General features: G+C 39.1%; 1 protein-coding gene across 2 annotated transcripts in view; it reads right to left on the reverse strand.

Annotated features, from left to right (window-relative positions):
- Window positions 1–21,836, reverse strand: part of MAP3K5 (mitogen-activated protein kinase kinase kinase 5) — a 107,641-nt gene that overhangs the window by 71,580 nt on the left and 14,225 nt on the right. For both annotated transcript variants that reach the window (XM_075035798.1, XM_075035799.1), the window contains 2 exons: window positions 4,447–4,586; window positions 1,552–1,575 (listed from right to left, as the gene is read on the reverse strand). In XM_075035798.1, coding sequence (XP_074891899.1) covers window positions 1,552–1,575; window positions 4,447–4,586 — 164 coding nt within the window. The remainder of the gene's footprint in view (window positions 1–1,551; window positions 1,576–4,446; window positions 4,587–21,836) is intronic.

Consider the following 21,836-nt stretch of genomic DNA (forward strand, 5'->3'; position numbering starts at 1 on the left):
GGCCAAGTTATCACACCTCTTCTTGAGCTTCAGGGACTGCCATTTAAAAACAGGACAAGAGAACAACTCCCCTTTATTGTACTGTACCAGTAACCTCCTGCTGGTTTCCTGCTAACAGACCTCTTCCCCATACCCTCCCAGGGACATTACATTAGTCACACATCATTTTCCCTAGATCCTGGGTGACCAGAACAAAAATACAGAATGCAATACATTCATTTACATGAAAGGCCTTACTGTTCTCTTTCATTTTGTGTAAAGGCCTAACTGATCACTTACCCACTTTCGTTAGAGCAAGGCAAGAGATTTTTATGCTAGCACATCATTCACGGCATTCTGTGAGTCTCTGAAAAACACTTTTTGGTTAAGAGCTGTACAGAAACTCTAAATGGAACCCTCTGCTTTTTTTTTTTTAATTAAAAAAAAAAGTAATTTAAAATGCAGCATTAGGGCCAAGGGTTACACTGGTTTTGAAGCCATCTTTAGAAACTCTATCAGCTATAGTAGGTAACTGCACCCTTTTCAAAGAATCATGTTTCATACTGGCAGAAGTCAGTACTTAATCCATGAATTTCACTGTTAAATAAAAAAGTAAAACCAGGAATACTGCAGGTTTTATGGCAGTTTTAACACTGTGGGAAATAAAACCTGACCAATTTCTAAAATTAAATAATTCATATGACCCTTAGAAAACTTTATTCAAATAGATTGAATTGTACAGCACATACATAGCACCTCAGGGTATCTGCACACCACTGACTAACCACTATAAAATTATATCTTAGCATATATGGCTACCAGTAAGTCCCTAAGCAAAGCCAAGAACAACTCAACATGCCAGATATATATTCTGACATGACTGGCCCTGCTGCTCCAGCACAAACCACATTGAGAAAGCAGTGTTCTCACAGTCAGAGGTCTGCCTCCCTTGAACTTGGGAGCGAAAAAGAGAAGAGGGATTTGCAAGGCCAACCTCAGAAACCAGAGGGATGCCAGGTGCAGAAACCTACAATTTAATGACTGACAGTCACAGACAGACTACTGGGATCTGCACTGCACTAGGACTAACAGACTCCAGGACTCAACTTCCAGAAATAAATACACACACACTCTTTCTTTGTAAATATATATATTTTCATAGCTGTAGCTGAGGGTTTCTAAAATGGGCATCAGTTTCCAAATAACTCTCCTTTTCAAAAGAGTATTTTTTAAAAACACTGAAGATCACTGTACAGAAAAAGGCAACAGAAAAAAAACCAACACAAGATGACAGATGTAAATAGTGTGCGAAAAAATATGACAGACAAGTAAAGGCAACAAGGAAAATACCACTGATAGATGGAGGCAAGGTAAGAAGTGAGCCTAGTACCTAGCAACAAAGTGATATACACAGATTTGCTGCTAGGATTTCCAGAATTCTGCATCTAACTCTGTAAAATACAGTAGGAGAGTGTTAAGTGATTCAAGTGGAAAGCATAAGATAAACAACATTAAATGGAAGAGAAGTTTGGAATGCCTGGAATCCAGCTAGCACCCAGAAGTCATACTTACATTATTCTTCTGGCAAATAATTTCCTGAAATAAAAAAAAAAGAGAAAAAAATAATGTTGATAGCACTGAACAACTACTAGGAAAGATACCTGATCAGCATGACTTGCTAATATTAATGTTTACAGACACATGACAGGAAAAGGCTAGTTGGTAGATGTTTTCTATGCTTGTCAAATCAATATAAATCAGGTATCGTCTCAGGAGAGACAAAACAACTATGGAACCAAGTAGATACATACATCCTATATATACACACAAGAGCATATGTAGTGTGTGTATCTGTATATACATATATACTGCATACATGTACATACCCCTCCCTATATAAATTTTCCTAGAGGGATGCTGTTCAAAAGTTGACTATTAATACACATGCATTCATATTTGAGAAGTTAAATATTGTAACTAACATTTTGCTGCCAGCAGAAGAAAATGTGAATAGTAAAAGCAATATTTCTATGAGGTTTTAAAATATTCTGAAACTGGTTGAAATTCATGTTGCTCTAGTAAGCCTGATGCAAAGAATGTATCTTCACATTTTAAATGTAAAGTTTCAGAGAACAAGAAGCCAGAGCACACACAGATGAGAAGAGCTGGTGCTTGCACTCTAATCTGGGTGGTATTGCCCAAGTGCAAACCAGTTGTGGACAGTGACCTTGCTTTTAGGAAAATTTGTCAGCAAGTTCTGACCCCAGCAACTGATTACCCTGCCAGATTTATCAGACAGTGATGCTACCACTCTGCCACACTGGGACTGCTGAGCAGCTTCACAGCATTAAAAACAAACAGTGTCAAACCAAGGCACCTCAAACTTCACAGGTTGTGCAAGTCAGGCTTCCATAAAACTGCTCTTCGCCCTCTTGAGGGGGCATGTTTCACCTGTGACTGTTGCTAGCTTTTGAAGTGTGGGACATAAATACGTTTATATACATAAGTATACAAACCTATACATGTACATATATATATAATCATAGAACAATTTGGGGTGGAAGGGACCTTTAAAGATCACCTAGTTGAACTCCCTGGCATAAGTATTGAACTTCCAATACTTTAACTAGATCAGGTTGCTCAAAGCCACATCCACCCTGATCTTAATGTTCATTCAGAGGAATATTCCACCAGCAAAAGTTTACCTACGTGGCTTTGTACCCCAGTTAAATCATGTGCTGCAGTTTTGTATTTCCTGCATTTCCATGACCATTTTCAGTTTTTGAATCCACCACCTTCTACACAAGATTAAAATGGCCCACACACCCCCGCATTGCTTCTACTCTCTCTGGTGGTTGTAACAAATACAGGAACAAACATTGCCTCAGAAGATGCCCAGGCATGCCCACAACTACTTTTTTCAGGCAGTCACTAAATAATATGGAAAGGGTCTTGCTCTCTGAAGACTTTTATGCAAACTATCACAAGCAGAAACATGGCCTCAGCTCAAAGCTAAAGGAAACTCAAGGGAGTCTTTCAGTGGGCACTGTACCAGTGGCAAATGGGACATCCAAGTCTCCCCATGCAGATTTGGGCTTCTGCTGATGTCAGTGGGAACCCCGCACATGACCCATTCGCAAAGTCCAGCTCCTAAACTAGTAAAAAGTTCTCCCAAGTGCCCAAGGAAGCCTGGTGTTTCACTCCAAGTGATTTTCAGTGGGAGTTGGGTATTTGGCTCCTTATCCTGTACAATGAAATTCTGCTGTGCTTATACTGTAGATCATTGTACTTGCAAAATTGAATTCAAGCCACAGATAGGTCTTTTGTCATTAGAAGTTTTATTTTTAGGGCTTTTATCTGTATACATTTTGTGTTGCAAAAAGAAAGGAAATAATTGGATTGCAACCAGTCCAGTTGGCCAAGAAAATCTGGAGGATTCTTATCCCTCAGGAAGAAACTGATTTACTCAAGGTATGTCCCTCCCAATAGAGGGCCAAACTGCAAATAATGGGACAGAATCAAAACCAAATATCCTCCACTAGCCAGAAGCAGTGGAAGCAAACCCTTCATGAGAAGGAGCAATGCCCAGAATGCAGTCTGACTCACCAAGCTGCTTGCTTAAAATGCTTTTCATCAATGCCTAGAATGGAAGCGCAATAGCATAAAACACCTCCTCATCAGAGCCAATGAATCTGAGGGAGGGAAAGTAATTGAAAAGACTGCCATCCAAGTTGTCTGCCCTCCTCCACCCCCATGGAAGTTACTAAACCTTTAGTAGAGTTGCAGGAGGCAGCAAGTATCAACTCCTTGGCTGACACAATTCACAGCCCCATAAATTATCTTAAACCACCATCCTGCCTTAAACCAACCTACCGTATCATGAACTGTAGCCCTGAGGACCAGGCACAAGTTTTATTTTTACTAACTCTGCTACACTGCTGGTAATCTCCAGCACAGCAATCCTGCAGGTACCTGATGTAAACAGCTGTAACTCAGCAAGACATACCAGAGGCCATCTGGGGCCCCATCAGTTTGGCAGAAAACTGCTATTTTACACAGGAGCTAAAAAACTTAAGGATTATTTCATTGTCCCCTACACACTACCATTCTCACCCGATTGTTATTACTGTAACAATTTACCCCAAACACCAGTAGCTCCCTTGAATGACAAAACCATGTATTTAATTTCTCATGTCAAATGTGTCAGACTTCTGTTTCCATAAAGAGCCATTTAACACCTAGGTATTTAACTGACTGTGATAGTCATCTAAATCTTTCTCTTGAGAAAACTAAACTGAGTTTTTCAGCATTTCACTGCAGACATGTTTTCCAGGCCTCAGAATATTTTTGCTATTCTTTTGTGAACCACAGGTGGCATCTGTATTTCCTATGGAAACAGAGAATCTCCTTCAAGAGTTGGACCAACTGTGACTTGCCCTCACCCCCCATTTTTCCACTCAGAGCTACCTTGAGTGACTGCAGAGACTCCGCGTTTGTATCACAGTAGAGGATAATGTTGTTAGCCATGCTGAAGCTCTCCCTGACTCCCAGATGGTAGAACAGGGAAGGCTGACGGAAGGCATCACTCATCTCTACGACAGCAATATCTGCAGAAAGAAATGGAAAATTTATTGTCAATGCCACACATTTCTGACAGCCAAATACTTCTAGGCCATGCCTCTTCACACAATTTGCTTTGATAAGATGACCCAATATTAAGTAGGAAATAAGAGATCTAGAGGGATTTCCCCATTTTAGCTGTTATGTCTGAAATTTGAATATAGTCGGCAGGATGTGGTTTGATTTTTTTCTCTTTTCTTTCTTCCTTCCTTCCTCCCCCTTTCTTTTCTTTAAAAGAGACCTTTATTTCCTCAGGTAAAAACACCACTAATCAAGAAAAAGCAAAAAGTTCATTTAGTGCATTGGAGGATAAAATCTGTTTGGTTAAATCTCCACATGATGACTGATGACCTTATAGAAAAAAAAAAAAGAAAAAATTACATTGGATATGTATTTTCACCCTCTGTGCAAGTTGCAATAAAAATTCATGCAATACATTTACATCACGGAAGAACATACTGTATAGATACTGTATTAGAAGTTTGGAAGAAAAGAGCTGTAAACTGAAAGAAAAGGAAAAGTAAAGTTCCAATATAAGTTACCATTCAGTTCTATTTTGATTCACGTAGGACTAGAAAGAAAAAGGCAAGGTATAGCAGAAGAGAAGGAAAGCGGGTACAGCAGAAAAGAAAGGAAAGCCATAGAAGCCCCCATATAAGTAAGAACTTTATTGTGCGGAGAATTCTGTTCACAATAATTTTTACCTGCATGAATAAAATGAAGCATATGCACAAATGCTCACAGAACAGGGAATGTAGTCCACAATTTCTCTTAAAACGTGTGTTTCACTTGCCCAGATTCACACCAAAGTAAAACAAGAGGCAATTACAAAGTGGCAGCAGAAATAGTTAAGGCTTCTATTATAACAGGTAGCATATTTCTACTGCAAGAGGCTTGTGGGATCAAGAGAACAAAACAAGAAAACTGACTCATCTCCACCTCTCCTGCAAACACCCTTCTGTTTCTTCACCCAATTCAGTTTTTATCTTTCTTTCAGAATTTTTCTCCCCCCCCAAGACAAATGTACTTCTGTTAAGAGTAGAACAAAAAAGCAGCCTGGTTTCAAGTGTCTCTCCCTGCTTTCCCATTCCTGCAGATGCTTTTATGACAGAAAAGACAGATAGCAAGACAAGCTCTGTATGCAAAAAGCTTATGTACCCTCAAGTTTCTCTACACTAATTGACCTAATAAGAGATTCTACCTCAAACCACAATTTTTCACCTTGCCTATTTACTTAGATCATCAAAACTGTAATGAAGACATTCAATAAAAGAAAAGCCTTGTGGACATGCTCTCAACTGGGAAGGCAGTAAGGGTGTCTCTCCAACTTGTTGAAAAGTAACATCTTTGAGAAATCTACTTTTCAGCCATACTTTACTGTAACTGGCCTACAGGCTTAGAAATTATTAAAAAGCTGAAAAAAGGATAGATACACATGGGGATGAACAGACAACATCTGCCTATACAAGCTTAGGCTCTTCAGGAAACAAGATTAAAAGAGGAGACCAATATGGTATAAAAAAAAAAAAGGGGATTTTTTTCCCCCTCAAAAAACTAATATTAAAGAATGTTTTCTAAAAGTTTCATAATTGGTGTTCTAAGAAACTCCCTCTGTCCAATTTCACATAAATATCTGCAGTGTGGATTCCATCAAATACATTTTATTGAAGCAAAGAAGGCAGTACATTGCTAAAACCACATATAAACTGACTTCCATTAATTTCAGGAAACAGACATCACAAAAGCCAAACAAGAATGACACTATTGGTACTATATTTTGTTTGGGTGAGATTAGGGCTTGTTTATTTTCTTTAGGAAGTTGCCATAATACAAGCTCTATTTTTAACTACTCTTACTCATATAAAAGTCTAGTCTTGAGCAACTGTAAATCTATGGTACATTTCTGTTACACTGACCAGGAGGAAAACTTGCACAACTTGCCATGACTTAATTCTCAAATCTTGCAAGATAACGTGCTCTCGTTAGAGTTGCAAAACTAAGATTAAAAGAGAAATATTACTTTAAAAAGAAAAATAAAGTGATAGTGCTAGATCGAAGTCAGAATACAGAAAATACTTTAGAAATCCTATGTTAAAATGGCAAGTTCCCAGGACCATGAAGAAGGAAAGAATAACTCTTTAAAAAAAATTATATGTGTGTATATATAATGCATGTATAAATATATTGTCAAGATCAGCTGGCCAAATCCATTTAACACAATTTGACTCAGGGCCACACTGCAAGAAATGTTCTTGGGTCCTGTCCTATCCCTATCATAGCAATAAAAAAAAAACCCAAACAAAAGCCTTGAGTGACTTAAACAGAGGAGGGAAGGACCACAAGAATAAGGAAATATTTGTAAGAAAAACTACACTAAGACACTGATATAAACTCTATTGTGATACCTGTATTCCTTATGTAACTAAAGACTATCTCTTTCCTTTACATGTTAAGACTTTGGTGAAATCTAAGTCTTCTGGACAATCTCATTTGATAAAGCAATATCTTCCTTAAAATAGGTGCGACTTCTGTGAAGTTCTCCTTGCTCTAGAGTTATGTATTTTAAGATGAAGATGTTGTTCCTGACAGAGATCATATTTCTAAAGTCCAGGTTAGCACTCAGAGCTAGCATCACAGTTTCCAAGGGGAACAGCCCAATTCTTACCTGCAATTCCAAGAAGCGACAAAAAGTATGCATCCTTTTGGGATCTGGTGTCTATCCAGTAAAAAAAAAAACCAAACAACCACAAACAAACAAACAAAGAAAAAAAAAAAAAAGAAAAAAAAACCACCATATACCCTAAACCAGCTCTTCTTACAGACTCATTTCTGACTATCTTCTTTCACAACGTCAGGAGAGAATCTCCTCTGCCCAAAGGAGGGATAAGTGTATGGAGCACTGGTCAGAAGTTCAGAAGTCAAATACAAAGCAGCAAATGGAAGGTCCTAAAAAAAGGGTAGTACTAATGATTCCTGTAAAGCACCTGAAATGTACTGTCAAGTACACTACAAAGCAGCTAAATACTATATTCAATTACATAAAGTATGATTAGAACTTTAGCAAAGCTGAGCAAGGCTGATGGTTTTCAAGACAAATCTGAGTCAAGTAAACATACATCAAAATTCTCACTAGTTTGGAAGAGCCCAGATTCAGCTAAGCCCAAAAGAACTGTTTGTTCATCAGTACATAAACTTCCAGAATCCCATTTATCAGGCTCTCAAACGCTCTTTTCCCCCAGATGAAATTAATCTATTACCCTGCTGCAATGAAAGATTGTATTTTCCAGTGAATGGAAAAACGTACCTCACAAGTGGCAAAATGGTATTTCACTAAAAGTGGAAGAATTATCTCTACAGTTACACTGGAACAAAATCCACTTACCAAAGTATTTGCAGTTTCAAGTCAAGTAAAACAATAATTGGCCAAGCACACGAATCAGGGTAGAGCCCTCTCAACACCTAAGCCGTTAGGATGAAGCACTCTGAAGACTGGAGACTGACAATTCACTCCAAATGCTCTTGCACATCATCTATGTCACAGCAAAGAAAGTCTGTTTAGGCTCCAGCAGACTAAGGAGCAAGGTGGGTATGGAGGCACACTGTGCAAAACAGGAGCCAGAGACAGACAGGGAAGTGGAACAACTGCAATTCTTGCAACCCCATAGGTTGCAGGAAAGAATAAATTTTATCCCTTACTTTGGTCTCAGGCACAAGATTAAATAAATTATAATGGACCTGGTTACAGATCACCAATACTATTTAAAGAAAACAGGGATAGTATGGTCTTCGCCTTTGCTAGTCATCTTTGACATTACGGCTAAGAAGTCTTATACTAAATCTTACAATAAATTATTGTGTCTTGCTAGTTTATGAACAATAAAGTAAGTCTAGCCATAACCTTCTCTCCCATCTCCTTAAACAACTGGCATGCCTACACAGATGTGACCAAAGTGTACCATAAGCATGAGACTAGAGCTTAGCTCTGGCCTAGGCAGCAGCAGCAGCATAAACGCAGCAGCAAGCAGTTCAGTAGGCTCTTGGTGCCCGTTTCCTAAACCACCCCGAGGTCTACCTGCCTGCTGACAGCAGGCAAGCTGCCTGTAATGAAGCTGTCTACCTACACATTAGCTGGTTAACCATACACTGAGCTGCATACAGCCACGGAGCCATCACACTCTATGTTATTAGGCTAACATCTATACCAACAATAGCTTGAAACACACCGTCACGTGTTCAAGAGAACAAAATATCACTACCCTGGAAATTGGCTTCTTATTACCCTGGGAAAACAGATTCATGTGATGGAATTGGAGGCAGTCGACTTGACCCATCTTGCCTGAGAAGCACGGGAAGAGGACACATCTCTGTGAAGCTTGACATATATTACAACTGTGTTACCAACAATTCTTACCTGCAGTGTAAATCCACTTCACTCTTTTTAAGCTATCTGCACAAAGACTGAGACCTTCACATACAAAATCTCTACTAATTAACCTTTCTTAAGAAATGGTAAAAACGTAAGATTATACATGGTAACATGGTCAAGAAGGGTAAATATCCATTAGTGGATATAAAGCCCTTTGCTCTTGGCTATTAGCAATGCCTTTAGTCACCAAGAAAGCAATAAATGAAATGCAGTGGTCAAAGTTCGTCTCCTACTCCTTGTTTAAAATAGGGCAAAGAACATTTAAACAAATGCTCTGAGATTTCGTACATGTACACCCTACATTTTGATACTGCCTGCTTACTACAGTGCTGCCAGGAAAAATAATGAATACAAACAGAGAAGCTATAAAACTAATGAATGTTTATGTTTGCTATTATCTTCTGATTAATTGGTATTAAACACGTGGCCATTGCCTTACATTCATCATCCCACAATTAATCAGTGCAAAAGGAAAGCTGATAACGACAACTTCTGAGACAGACCAATATTTAGGGTTCTTTTCCACCTGGGGATTAAAAGACACAGTAAGATACTCTTCTAACAGAGATATAGGAAGAAAGCAGCTTGCAACAAAATTTACTTCAGTGCAAGTCTGAACACTAAGTGGTTTTCATACCACAGTAGCAGGTCTCCATTCGGCATTAGAACAATGGTTTTGACAAGCCATGATGACATTTACTATCCAGTAACCTTTCAGAAACAAGCAAACATCATCCTTCTCTACTTCAGCTTCTTCATGGTTCTCTGTGCTTGGCATGGATATCTCCCTCTTTACCCAGAGACTGCCTACAAGAGGTAGGAAACCTGCTTGGGAAATCCCAGCACCATGTCAGTACAGCTTGGTATTTCTGGTTCAACCATGCAAACCACAGCGTCACTGACTTGTCAAGCAGCACTGGAATCAGACATTTCCTGTCAAGAGCACCTCATACATTTCCAAGACCAGAAACAATTGATGGGAGCCACTGGGGTGAGAACACCTAAACACGGGGGAACGGCTGACCTCCCAGGAAGCCCATCCGGCAAAGCCAGTCTGTTGGGAGAGGCTAGCCAGACAAAGAACTTCATAAAGGTGCCTGAGGCTTGGATATGAGGAAGGAAAAGCAGGTAATGACCATACAGGCAAGTTACGTGTGCCATATACTAGAGAAAAAGCATAGTATTTGTAGAAGCTCCAACTGATGTGCAAAGTATGCTCAAGGGCACTAAGACAGAGACGTGCGATGGACATGTGCTAGTTCTTATCTAGCGTAAAGTATTGTGGCTCAGGATCCTTATAGTAATCCTGGCTCAAGCAGTCTCATTTTTATGAAATGGAAGCAGACATCCTGCATCACTGAAGTACAAACCAGAGCAAGTCCTGCAGTCTATTCTAAAGTGAATTGCTGAGCACACGTTCCCAGCAAATGCAACAGAAGCCCAGCAGTCTGGTGGGTGTCCCTTTCTGGATAATGTGTAGCACAAAGTAGAGCTCAAAATAATTAGAGCACCTAATACTTACCCAAAAAAGCAACAAGTTACTTTTAAATACAACTATAGGGTGTTGCCCTCACGCTGGTATTAAGCCCACTGCTCCCTGAAGAGCTAAACTGAGTTGAACTTCTCTTGAATTTCAAAGTGAACTACTGCACCTAGACTCATAAGCAAAAGGTATGATTTCACTTCAGATAAACTCTTTGAACAGCTAGCTATTACCGTTAGGGGTGGTCCTGACCCTCCCCCACCTGTTTGTATCAGATCTAGTGTGGTTAATACCCAATGAGACAACTGAGTAAGTCTGTCTGCTGGCTTGGAGGGGTGGGGTGAGTGCACAGATCAGTCACCCCCTGGATCAGTTAGGTGATCTCACTTCCCACCCACACAGTCCCTAGGTCCTATACAAAGGAGGCACCAGACACCACAATATCTGCAGGGATGCAGCTGAATACCTCCCTACTTCTGCTTAAGATTGAGAGTCACGGATTGTTCCAGTGGGTAAGGAAATCTTATCCTCCACACGGACATGGATGCAACATCCACTTGTTCAGGAGCCCCAGATACCTCATCACAGGAGGAAGAGTTCCTTGAGGCATGATACAGCAAATAAATAAACAAACACACACACCACACACCCCCATTCCACCACATTACAGATACCAATTAGGCATCTATACCCATACTGACAGACTCTGTGACTCATTTTAGCGCTCTGGAAATCTGCTCAATAACAAAAATAAATTAGCTAATCACTTAAAAAAGCAACTTTTCCTTTTTTTTTAAATATTGATAGATGCTGATTTCTTGATAGATAAGGCAAGAAAGAAGAACTAATGCTAGCTAATGGATGACAGTGTGGCACAAGAACAAATACAAGCTGTCCCTGTATAAATTTAAACCAGAAATCACAAGAAAGTTCATAACCCACAAATCACAATGTTCTGGAGCACCTCCCCAAATGTTTAACTGATCAGTGGTGTTTGCTCTGCTGTCACATAGCAGCATTGCAAAACTTGCACTCTCTCCCATAATACATTGAGGTGCTTCTTAGAAAAACCTACGTGAATTGATTCCCGCCAACTTTTGTAGCTAATTGGCTCAGATCATTCTCAGAAAATCAAGCGCAAGACTTCACCAAGCAGAACCATCCAGACAAGGAGGAGACAATTTTTTGTTTTGTTTTAACAACAGTTATTCTAAACTGAGAGCCTCTGAGTGAAACCCTGGCCTTGTTGACTGCACTATGCTTCAAGGATGTGAAGGGAAAAGAACCTCTTGCTTTTGTAATCCAAGGCTGATGGGAGCAAAGCAGAGGGTAGTTACCAAAATACAACAGCAGAAGCTGGCAACTAACTGGTAACGCAAAGAAAGTTCATACAGATGTCAGAAAAGGAATGAGAGGGGGAGGAAAAAATGTAGATGACAAATATGAAAAGGGACTGTGTAGGAATTAACACAGCAAACTACATGGCAAAATCTAAACGACTAAATCAATGATCTGAAAACAACTGGAACAATATAGAAAGGCTTTCTGCTGAAGAAAAAAATAAAAGAAGAAAGTTTGAGATTCAAAAAATCCACTCTCTCTTGGCCCAAAACAAAGGACTGAGATGTTAACACATGATTCCAACCCCCAACAATTTAAAAAAACCCACTCCCAGCTTGATGCATGTGGGAGGAACTCAGGATTAGGCAAGAATAAAAGATGACAAGCAAACAAAGAGCCATTTATTTAAAAATAACCTCAATATGCTCAGGCTCGCTGCATCTGTATCAATCCCAGTGAAGCAGGCTGCCTAGTGCCAAGAACACCAAATACTAAATATTATCTCAACTCCAAACTTCGCATCAGAAAAAATACTCTGAGTTCAAAGAGGTAACTAATGAGGCACAGCTGAAGGCTTGAGCACATTGCAGGGCTAGTAAGTGTTAGGACCTGTACCAAATCTTAATGTGTTTTTAAACAATCTACAAACACAACAGCAGAAAAACTCAAGGAAAACAAGGCAAGCTGTAGCAACTCAGTACTTCTAAATGTAGAAGTTTTGTCCAGAGGTTCTACACCACTGCAAATTTTTTTCAATGAAGACCAAGCACTCCTTTGGCCTCGACAAGATCTTAAGCAGACAAAAAAACCCCAAACAAATAAATAAGAGATAAGTTGGTATCTACATTATTATTTTGGTTTATGTTTTCAAGTTATGTGCCTTTAAGACATGAGATGAATGAGCGATTATTCATTCTCTGGAGAAGAGACTGAGACTACCCAGGAAGAAAGTACTTGTGGGGCCACAGGTGTGCCAACAGAAGAGCTCAGAGAAGAAAGAGTCCTACAAAAAGCAAACAGCCAGGCCTCAGAGGTGATGGAAAAATTTTCTGAAGTCTAAAGGAACTGTAGAGTTTGCCACAGGTCCGAAGGTGCAGAGTTCCTTAAAACTAAGGCAGGAAACAACAATTCACCTCAAGGACAGGATGGGCAGGAGGAAAGTTGATCAGAAGTTCTTTTTATCTCTATTTATTCAGTTCTATTTATTTCTGCCTTAGTGACCTGAAGTTTTCTCTACCTAAGAAGAGAAGTATTCTAATAAAATCTGACTATTTTCATTTATAACATGGTTATATATTTGGCTTCTCTGAGCAGCTCACTGTGACAACAATGTCTTAAGCAGATCCACTCCAAGCTTCAACACCCAACTCTGGATTCCATAGCAGCAGCTAGAGGGGTCAGATCAAAGCTCTGTTTAGCTCAGTATCTCCTCTCTGCCAGAAGCCAGTAGTCAATGTTGCAGAGATTGTAAGAACGGGGCAAATAAAGACTGACCTTTCTCAGTCAGCAATCCAGAGACATTTTCAGAAAACTCTTGAGCTACCTAGAAACCTGAATAGCAACAACTAATTTAGCACTTAATATTGTGTGAATAATTAGAGCTGCTTTTCTTCATATATCTTACTTTGTATTCACTATCACTGAACTTCAGCTGTCCTTTACCTGCCCATTTGCCTGGTACCATAAGACTTTCTGCAATTCTTTATAGTTTTGACCAGGCTGCACACCAGCAAACATTGCCATCACACTGTTCACCAGTAGGAAGTTTCCAGATCAGCCATGAAACCTCTGAAAAGCCCAATACAAAAAGAAAGTACAGAGCAATCCTTTCACCAGCGTATTTTTCTACTGGCAGCTTTGCTTCATTGCAAAACTGATCTTCTGTTCCATTCCTTTAAGAACCCATTCATCTGAAGGGAGTAAAGATATCACCTTCAGTCATTTTGTCTCTTAAAGAGTCTTTGGTAAGGTATCCCGTCAAAACCTTTTTGACATCCCAATATACTGTCTTAAATGGATCACCCTTAAATGGATCACAGGCTCACAAAAGCGTGATTTCCCTCTACAAAAAAGCCATGTCAACTCTTCCCTACTGCCAGATTTTACCCATGTGTCTATGCAATGTATTCTTTATTTATATTTTCAGCCTATTTGTCCTATTGGCATTACATTATCATCTCCCTTTCCTATGCTGCCAACACCAACTAAAGTCAGAAGTCACGCACCATAATTAACAGCTCAGCTTGTTTCAGTTGGAGCTCCTTGAGAACTTTTGAGTCATCCTCACATAGTTCCTATGAGTTGTTACTGTTCATTTTATCAGCTTATTTTAAAACCTCTTCTCCTGGCAATTTAAATCTGAGGCAGGTCCTCACCCTTGTCCTTTTAAAGAAAGTCTTTCTTAAGATCATAGCAGGAAAGCTGCATCTTTCTCAAGTCCTCCTTTTCTACCTTGATTGTATAGGATCCCTATCTTGCTCCCTGTTGGTGAAGCATTCAAGAACACTTTTTTTTTTGTAGTCTGTCTTTAGCAAGTATTGCTCAAACTCTTTTGGAAACTGTCTTACTAAGGCTTACATTTATTTTGCCATAGTTCATTGGGTTTTTTTAACTTGTTCCCTCATCTGGACAAAAGTTCTCCTTTCAAAGGGCATCATTCCGTTCCTCCATCCTCTTGGCAATGCCACCTTCTGTGGGCTACTTCAAAATTTCTTTCAATAAGTAGCATGCATTTTCTGGAAGCAATCTTCCCTAAAATGTCTTCGTGCTATCTGAAAGCTTTTCCTCTTTTTAGTTACTCCTTTCAATTTCTTGTTAAGAAGCTTGCCCATTTTTACACAGGTTCTAGTAGAAATGTGATCTGCACCAAGCCAAACTTAAAATGCCAAGACAGACTGAGGCAGAGTGTGTAGACCCTTCTGAAGAAGGCCAGAGCCATGCCCATTAGGCTGTTTAAAAAACTCCAGAAGTGTTTCTAATTCAAAGATGTAGAATTATTTCTTATGACATTATTTTCAAGTCATGGGAGTTAACATTTCCCAACTCAGTGATACCAAAAATGGTTTAAACATAGAAGATTCATGAGCAGCAAGTACAGACTGAAAAATAAATACATAGTATTTCAAGAATATGATGAACAGCAGCTGGAATGCCTGTACAAAACAGTGATCTTCCCAGACTTCTGAAAATTTGGAAGCAGAGGATTCTAAAAGATGTAAAAAACACATTTGTTAAATGTCTTCACTTAGCAAAAAAAAAAAAATATTTCTACCCTAAGAAGAAAATATCTCTCATAAATAATATAGTATTTGAGAATTTTAGGCCCCAAGTCTCACCATAACCAAAGGTACAAAATACATCTGCCATCCCTGGTTCTCACCACCCTCTCCAAAAAATTTCTACATTGTAGCATTTTCACTGCTGTGTCTAATGTTTTCCCAGGAACAGAAAGAGACTGAGAAAACTAAATGCCCAAGGCCTTAGGAGTGTCATGTGCCATGTTTTCTGATAGAAAACACTGTCACCTCTTAAAAAGCACACAAATCTTTAGTCATTAGGCTTGATCCAGAAAATCATACATTCTTAGTAGCTCTTCTCCAATGTAATCATAACAATTCATATTCTGTTAAAAAACTGATATGAGAAGTCTCATCTGAAGTATCTGATCATAAACGTTAAGCTAGCAATATACTGTGTTGCTTAAACTTAAGGCTGGATCCAGGACTCAGGAATTTAAACTGCTCACTCCTACTTTTTTGCAATTTGTTCTTGAACATTAAGATAAACTCCAAATTCTGTAAAAACCACACAATTTTTCCTTATAGGATGAGAGTCCTTACCCATGATTCACAGTTAAACTGCAGCGCAATATCACAAGGAACTGTGCAAAGTCATACTTGCATTCCTGACTTGTATGTCAATACGGCTAGAATTTGTCTGTGGAACCCATTTGGGAAGCACTGTGAAGGACAGGAGGGGAACTTGTTCTGAAGTGAGACTGACAATATTCAGTAAATGTGAGTATTTATTATCCCCTGTGCTTAGGGGTGCTGAAATAAAATGTAAAACTGTCTAGACGGCATAGAGGAAAGAAGAAAAAAAAAATACATGTTTTGCACATACTGGCAGTCACAGAACAAATGAGCCAGCACTTTATGCTACTGCAAAAAAACCACCACATTCTATACTGTGCAAAGGGGAGTTTCGTATGAAAAACACAAGATGTCATTATCCTCCTCTACCTGGCACTCAAGAGACATCAAATGAAATACTGTGCACACTCTGGTGCATAACTGAAGGAAGAAAGTCAAACTGGCAAAGTATCTAGAAGACAGGAACAAAACATGAGAGTGAGAAGAGATTTAAAGACACATGATTAAGGAGGAATGACTGAACACACTAAAGTTGTTTCGTCTACGAAAAAAAATTATTGCTGGACACATCATATGATAACACCTCACTGCATAAAGAGTTGCTGCCAAACAGAAGAGCAATTAAATTTCCTTGTGTTTGTGAACAGTAAAAGAACAACAGGACTACATAAAAATTTACTTTAAATTAAAGCATAGAATAACATTGTAGGTTTTGTTTAAACATCTCTTAGAATACGTTTGCTTCCAAAGTAAAGGAAACTTGGAACAGATTTTGGGGAAAAACGGTCTATCTTTAAAGGCAACTGTGTCCTTGGGGGGATTGGAGGAGGTTGAAGACTCCTTGCTACTGGAAATTTCCAATAACAGATTGGATTCCTCATGGTGGGGTGGGGGCATCAATTAGCAACTCCGTAGACTCCCTGCCAACCCTACATTCTTCTATGATTTGTATTGCCCTTTTTGTATTTACAAGCCACACTATTCTCATTTAACAAAAACCATACTGCACTGCTGCTTCTGACTTCATGCGATTAGGATGCTAACTTTGTCAGTTTTCTTCACATTTAAAATGCATTCATGACAATTTAATGATGCTTAAATCAAATCAAATAGGAATGCTTTTATGCCAGTATCTACACTGCAGGTATTCCAAACAGTCTGTATATACAGGTCTGATCTAGTACATTTTGATTATATATCAGAGGAACTTTCATGAAATACAGAAATTAACATTTACAATAAAGAAGCAGACAAACACACACCTCCAGCAGCCTAAGACCTCATTTTATTTACTCTTTACAAGACAGTGCTCTTATCAGGATCGGATGGATGAAAATGGGTAGAGAACCCCCCTTCCAAATTTCTGTGAAATGAAAAGACAAAATGAAAGATTTGCTCAGACCATGCTCAACTGCACTGTAATTTGTTTCAGCACAGAAAGAAAAATGCACAAGAGTAAAATAAGATGTCCCATGGAAAATGTTCCTTTTACTCCAGCCTGTTCTAGATGTCTCTGATGTACCTTCAGTGTTTTTGCAGAAATGAACTGCACACACATCCCAACCAAAAGAAGTTCCTAGAGGCACCTTCTACAAAACCTTCCTCATATGTCTGAGTTACAGTAGGACGGTTACACTGTAGGAGGTGTAATGAAGGATGTTGCCTTCAGAAGTACTCCATATTAACCAAACTTTCTTCCACTTAAGTCAAAGGCAGTTACTGAAGGACAAAGGAATTAAGATACTGATAAGAACTTTTAAAAACAAAAACAACCCCTTGCCACTGGCAGACAATTGTCCCAGGGCAAAATATCCTGAGATTTATTGCCATTTGAAGAGCCATCCTTAGTTTGTATCCTGTACTAACAACAGCTGCATCAACAGAAATCCTTTTTACACTGCTTGTATCCACCTCCAATATATCTACAGGCACCGCTTTAACCACAACGAGAAAAACATAGTTGTCAGAAACTGGACTGTGAAAACGTGTGTGCTAAAGCATCCCTAGGGACATCCCCACTATTACAGAGCCTAGTCACCAAGAAGAAATCAAGCTAAGATGAGCTTCATTTCACTGGAACCCAGGTTGCCTCAAGTACCTATGAGGTCCCAGCACATCCTAGGGAGGTCCTCTCAGACACACTCATCAGTGGACCCTAGTCCCCCTCCTCCTGATTCTGCTTTACAGGTCCAAATTCCAGGTTGCTGGAATTCATACTTCAAAAAACATGAGCTTAAACACTGAATTTCCTGGCTTTACTTTGAAGGTGACCCACAAATTAAAGATGCCAGAGAAAAGCATCCTGACAGGAGAGCTCCCAGAGCTCTGCTGTGATGAAGCTAAGGAGGCCATCCAGGCAGCCACACAGCAGTGCACAGAAAACAAATCCCAGAGCCAATCTGGCACTACACTTATGGACAGTCTTCCTGCTATTTCAGATGCCAGATCCCTACCCAGTGTAAACCAGTGCGCTTCTGTGAATCAGGTTATATTAGCTGATAATCTGGCCCCACCTGGCATTAAATAGGTCAGCCTTGTCCCTCATCATCATTTGCATCTATTCTGGAAAACATTTATAATTTCATTTGTCTAGCAAATTAGTTAGAAAATTTACATTATCTGTCCATGAACTGTGTCAGTTTGGTCTTAAGGGTAGCAGCGTTATGTCAGAGCAAAAAGTCCATCTAGTCCAGGATCTTATCTCTACCACTGCCAACAGCAGTTATTAGGGAAAAGAAAAGAAACAGAGCAACTGCAGAGCCAGCTGGTACCTCCTTAGAGCTTCTGGAAATTCAGTATCCTGAAAAACACCCGAGTCATTTCGTGTGTCCACCACACATAGTAGGTCTCAGCAAACTCATCCCTCATGAATTTTAGTCCTTTTGAAGGCTATTTAATTATGTGCTTGTATGAAAAAGTGCTTCCTTTAGCTTCTTCTAAAGTTGCTTGCAGATAAGAGCTAGAAGGCCAAAAATTAAAAATGAGTAAGTGTTCCGTAATTATTCTTCCCTTCCCATTCCTGATTTTAAATTATGTCACCTTTCCCTTTGTTTTCCTTCTGAAGAGACCATATCTGTTCAATCTCCATCTGCATGGAAACAATTCCATGAATGCTTCTGATATTTTTTTTTCCTTGTCTGTGTCTTCCACCAAGTTACAAATTCAGTTTTCGAAATGAGATGAGCAGAGATGCATGCAATAACAAAGCTATGCCACATCACAGATTTATACAGCAAGTGACTTTCCTAGTTTTTCCTCTATTTCCTTCCTAGTAACTCCTGACATTTTTATTTATTTATTACTCCCATGAGGTTTTCAGAAATTTATTCACAATAGCTCTAACCTCTGTTAGGCATCCTAACAGATTAGAAAATAAGCACACTGTGGTGGTGCATTTCCTCCCACAACACATGCTCAGCAGCATTTAGTACTTTTGTGTCCCTGTCTACTAATTTGCTTCTAAAATCAGTCTAGTGACCACAGCGACCAATATTTCTCAAAATAAATGCATATAAACACTAGTTTATCAATTGCTTCATTGCTCACAGGTTTCCAGGTAGTAAAGCATGTTCCTTCCCTACAGGCACAACAATAAATTCACCATCTCTAGCACATGAATTTATTATGATTTATTGCCTACGTGCAATGTCCTAAATATTCACTGTTTAAATTCAAAAGATGATTTCTCATTTTTTCCTATTCATCTGCACCTTACAAAGCCTATTTATGTCCCATTTCAAAGAAATCCTTGAAAAACATAAATATATACCAGTCTCTTCTCCCATACTTCATATACCTTATCCATTTCCAGCTCTTCCTTTTAAAAAGAAAAAATAAAAATTAAAAAAAAAAAAAAAAAAAAGAGGGAAACCACCACCACATTCTTTCATCAAAAGCAAGCTACAGAATTACAGTTAAGTTGCTTTTCCACTTAACACTAGTACTAAGGTTTCACCAGTCAAACATGATTTGAAAGCAGGTAGGACAATCTTCCCAGGGTTTGGTCAGACCTTACTGATCCATAAGTTGTAAGCACGAGTTTTGCATGCAGCCCTTGCAATTTAGCAGGGAAAAATCTGAATCCTTTGTACTACCTGCAGCACTCAGCCACACAAATCAATTTACTTCAGTCAACACTGGTAAAGTGCACAGTAAACACCACAGACCTGATTAAACTTAAAAGATCCCCTGGAATCCACCAAAAACACTGCATAGAAAGTATCTACTTCACACAGAAAATAAATTCTCAAATTTAAAGATAAGACTGTAATTTGAAGTATTCAGAAATTAAAAAAAAAACAACCCTCCATCAGAACCTGACATATGTCACTAAAACAGCACACGGCACTACTACTTACTTCTATTGCAACAATTCACAAAAGATCTAGCCAGAATCAGTGTCTCGCTTTCCAAAGTGCGCTCTACAGCATGGACTTAAATAATCTTGCCCTGTGACACAAAAGCCTCGAATCCTTTTAAAAATTTAAAGGGCCTTGTTAGGAGCTAACAAGGATGAAGAGTTTATCTCCAGCAGAAAGAAGCAAAGTTGCAGCCTTGTGTACAGTTGCAGATGTACAAGTTTGATTACAGTGCAAGTATTATTGCTAGCTACAAGAAAGTTTGGAATGGCTGTCCTTTTGTAAGCTTCATCTCTCACCGGTTCCTGAGGACAATGATTACAAAAGTTTTGGATAAAATAAAACAGAGCCCTCATCTAGCAAAAAAAATGGAAAACCTGAAATTTTGAGAATGTTAGGCTTATAAAATTTAAGTTAATTTAGAAGACATATTCGAAGCTGAAGCATACCAGGTTTTTTTGCAAGCTGTGATTCTGATCCAGCTTCTTAATTTAGGCACAGAGTGCACGATCACTGAATGTTTGGAACTGCTGGCATAGCAGCTTTATTAGAACCAGAACATCTTTTAAGTTCAGACAGACACAGATTCATCCAGGCTGCTTTATCCAGCTTAAGTTCATCTCCCTTTTACATACAAAAAGTTTGAAATTAATTTCAGAATTTAAGATCTGACTCTTTGGTTTAGCCAGTCAGAGCACAGATCCACAGATCACATAGCTACGCCTCACATCTCATTCAAGCCTGTCAGGGTAAGAGTGAGAGTATCCGTAAAGGGGAGAGGAGATACATGCCTTGTTCTTATTGAGGAGGACAAAACTTTACACTAGTTGCTCTACCAAAATAACGCGTGTGTGCACACAAGAAGTTACTTAGTATTTAAGTTCCTGGGTTTTCACACTCAAATTTCCTGAGAAGCAACTATTAATTTGCAAACCAATACCAAAAATACTACAAACCTAAAGTTACTACTGCTCACACTACCACACCATCTGCCACCAAGGCAGCACCAACTGCCCAGCCTCACAAGTTAACTGCAATATTGCATCCCACAACAGAAAACGGATATGACTCATCTGAGTTAAATTCTTAACGCTTGACATGATGGCTGCCAATTGCTGCAAAACGAGATTAAACAGGTCTGATAAGCAGGTCCACATTTGGCTTTGTCAATGGTAACTCCAGATGGCCTGCGATAGCTATGTTTTAATTCTCATTCAATTCAGTTTTACAGCAAGAAGAATAGCCTTGACTTACTGTTACCCGTTACCTGTACTGTTACTCTATACGACTACACGAATACTCAGACTTTACTTCCAAAGGCAAACTGTCTTTACATATGATTCCAGTACCAAAAGCTGCTCTTATTTTGTTACAGCACTGGTTTAGAGTTACTGCAGTAGATTCTAACATCCAACCACCATGTAAGAGTTTTTAAAACTTCTCTTCTGGTTTGATGTTAAGGATCATTCATAGATGTTCTTGTCTTCTTAACAGAAATGAGTCATATCTAAATCACTAATGATCACAGCAGCAGCCCATCTGATCTAGCCAGCAGCTCACAAACTCAGGAAACCTGAGTTCTCTCCTCAGCTCTAGCTACAGCCTACTGCCACACCTCAGAGGCAAGTCACTTGACTCTCTGTCCTGGTTTCACACTATCCTTAAAATGATGAGCTTGCTATTCGTTCACTTGATAAAGTGCTTTAGGATCTATAGATGAAATCCACAAGTAGACATATTATCCGCAAACAGGAATG

The sequence above is a fragment of the Buteo buteo genome, chromosome 9, assembly GCF_964188355.1.
Source record: "Buteo buteo chromosome 9, bButBut1.hap1.1, whole genome shotgun sequence".
Classification (NCBI taxonomy): Eukaryota; Metazoa; Chordata; class Aves; order Accipitriformes; family Accipitridae; genus Buteo; species Buteo buteo.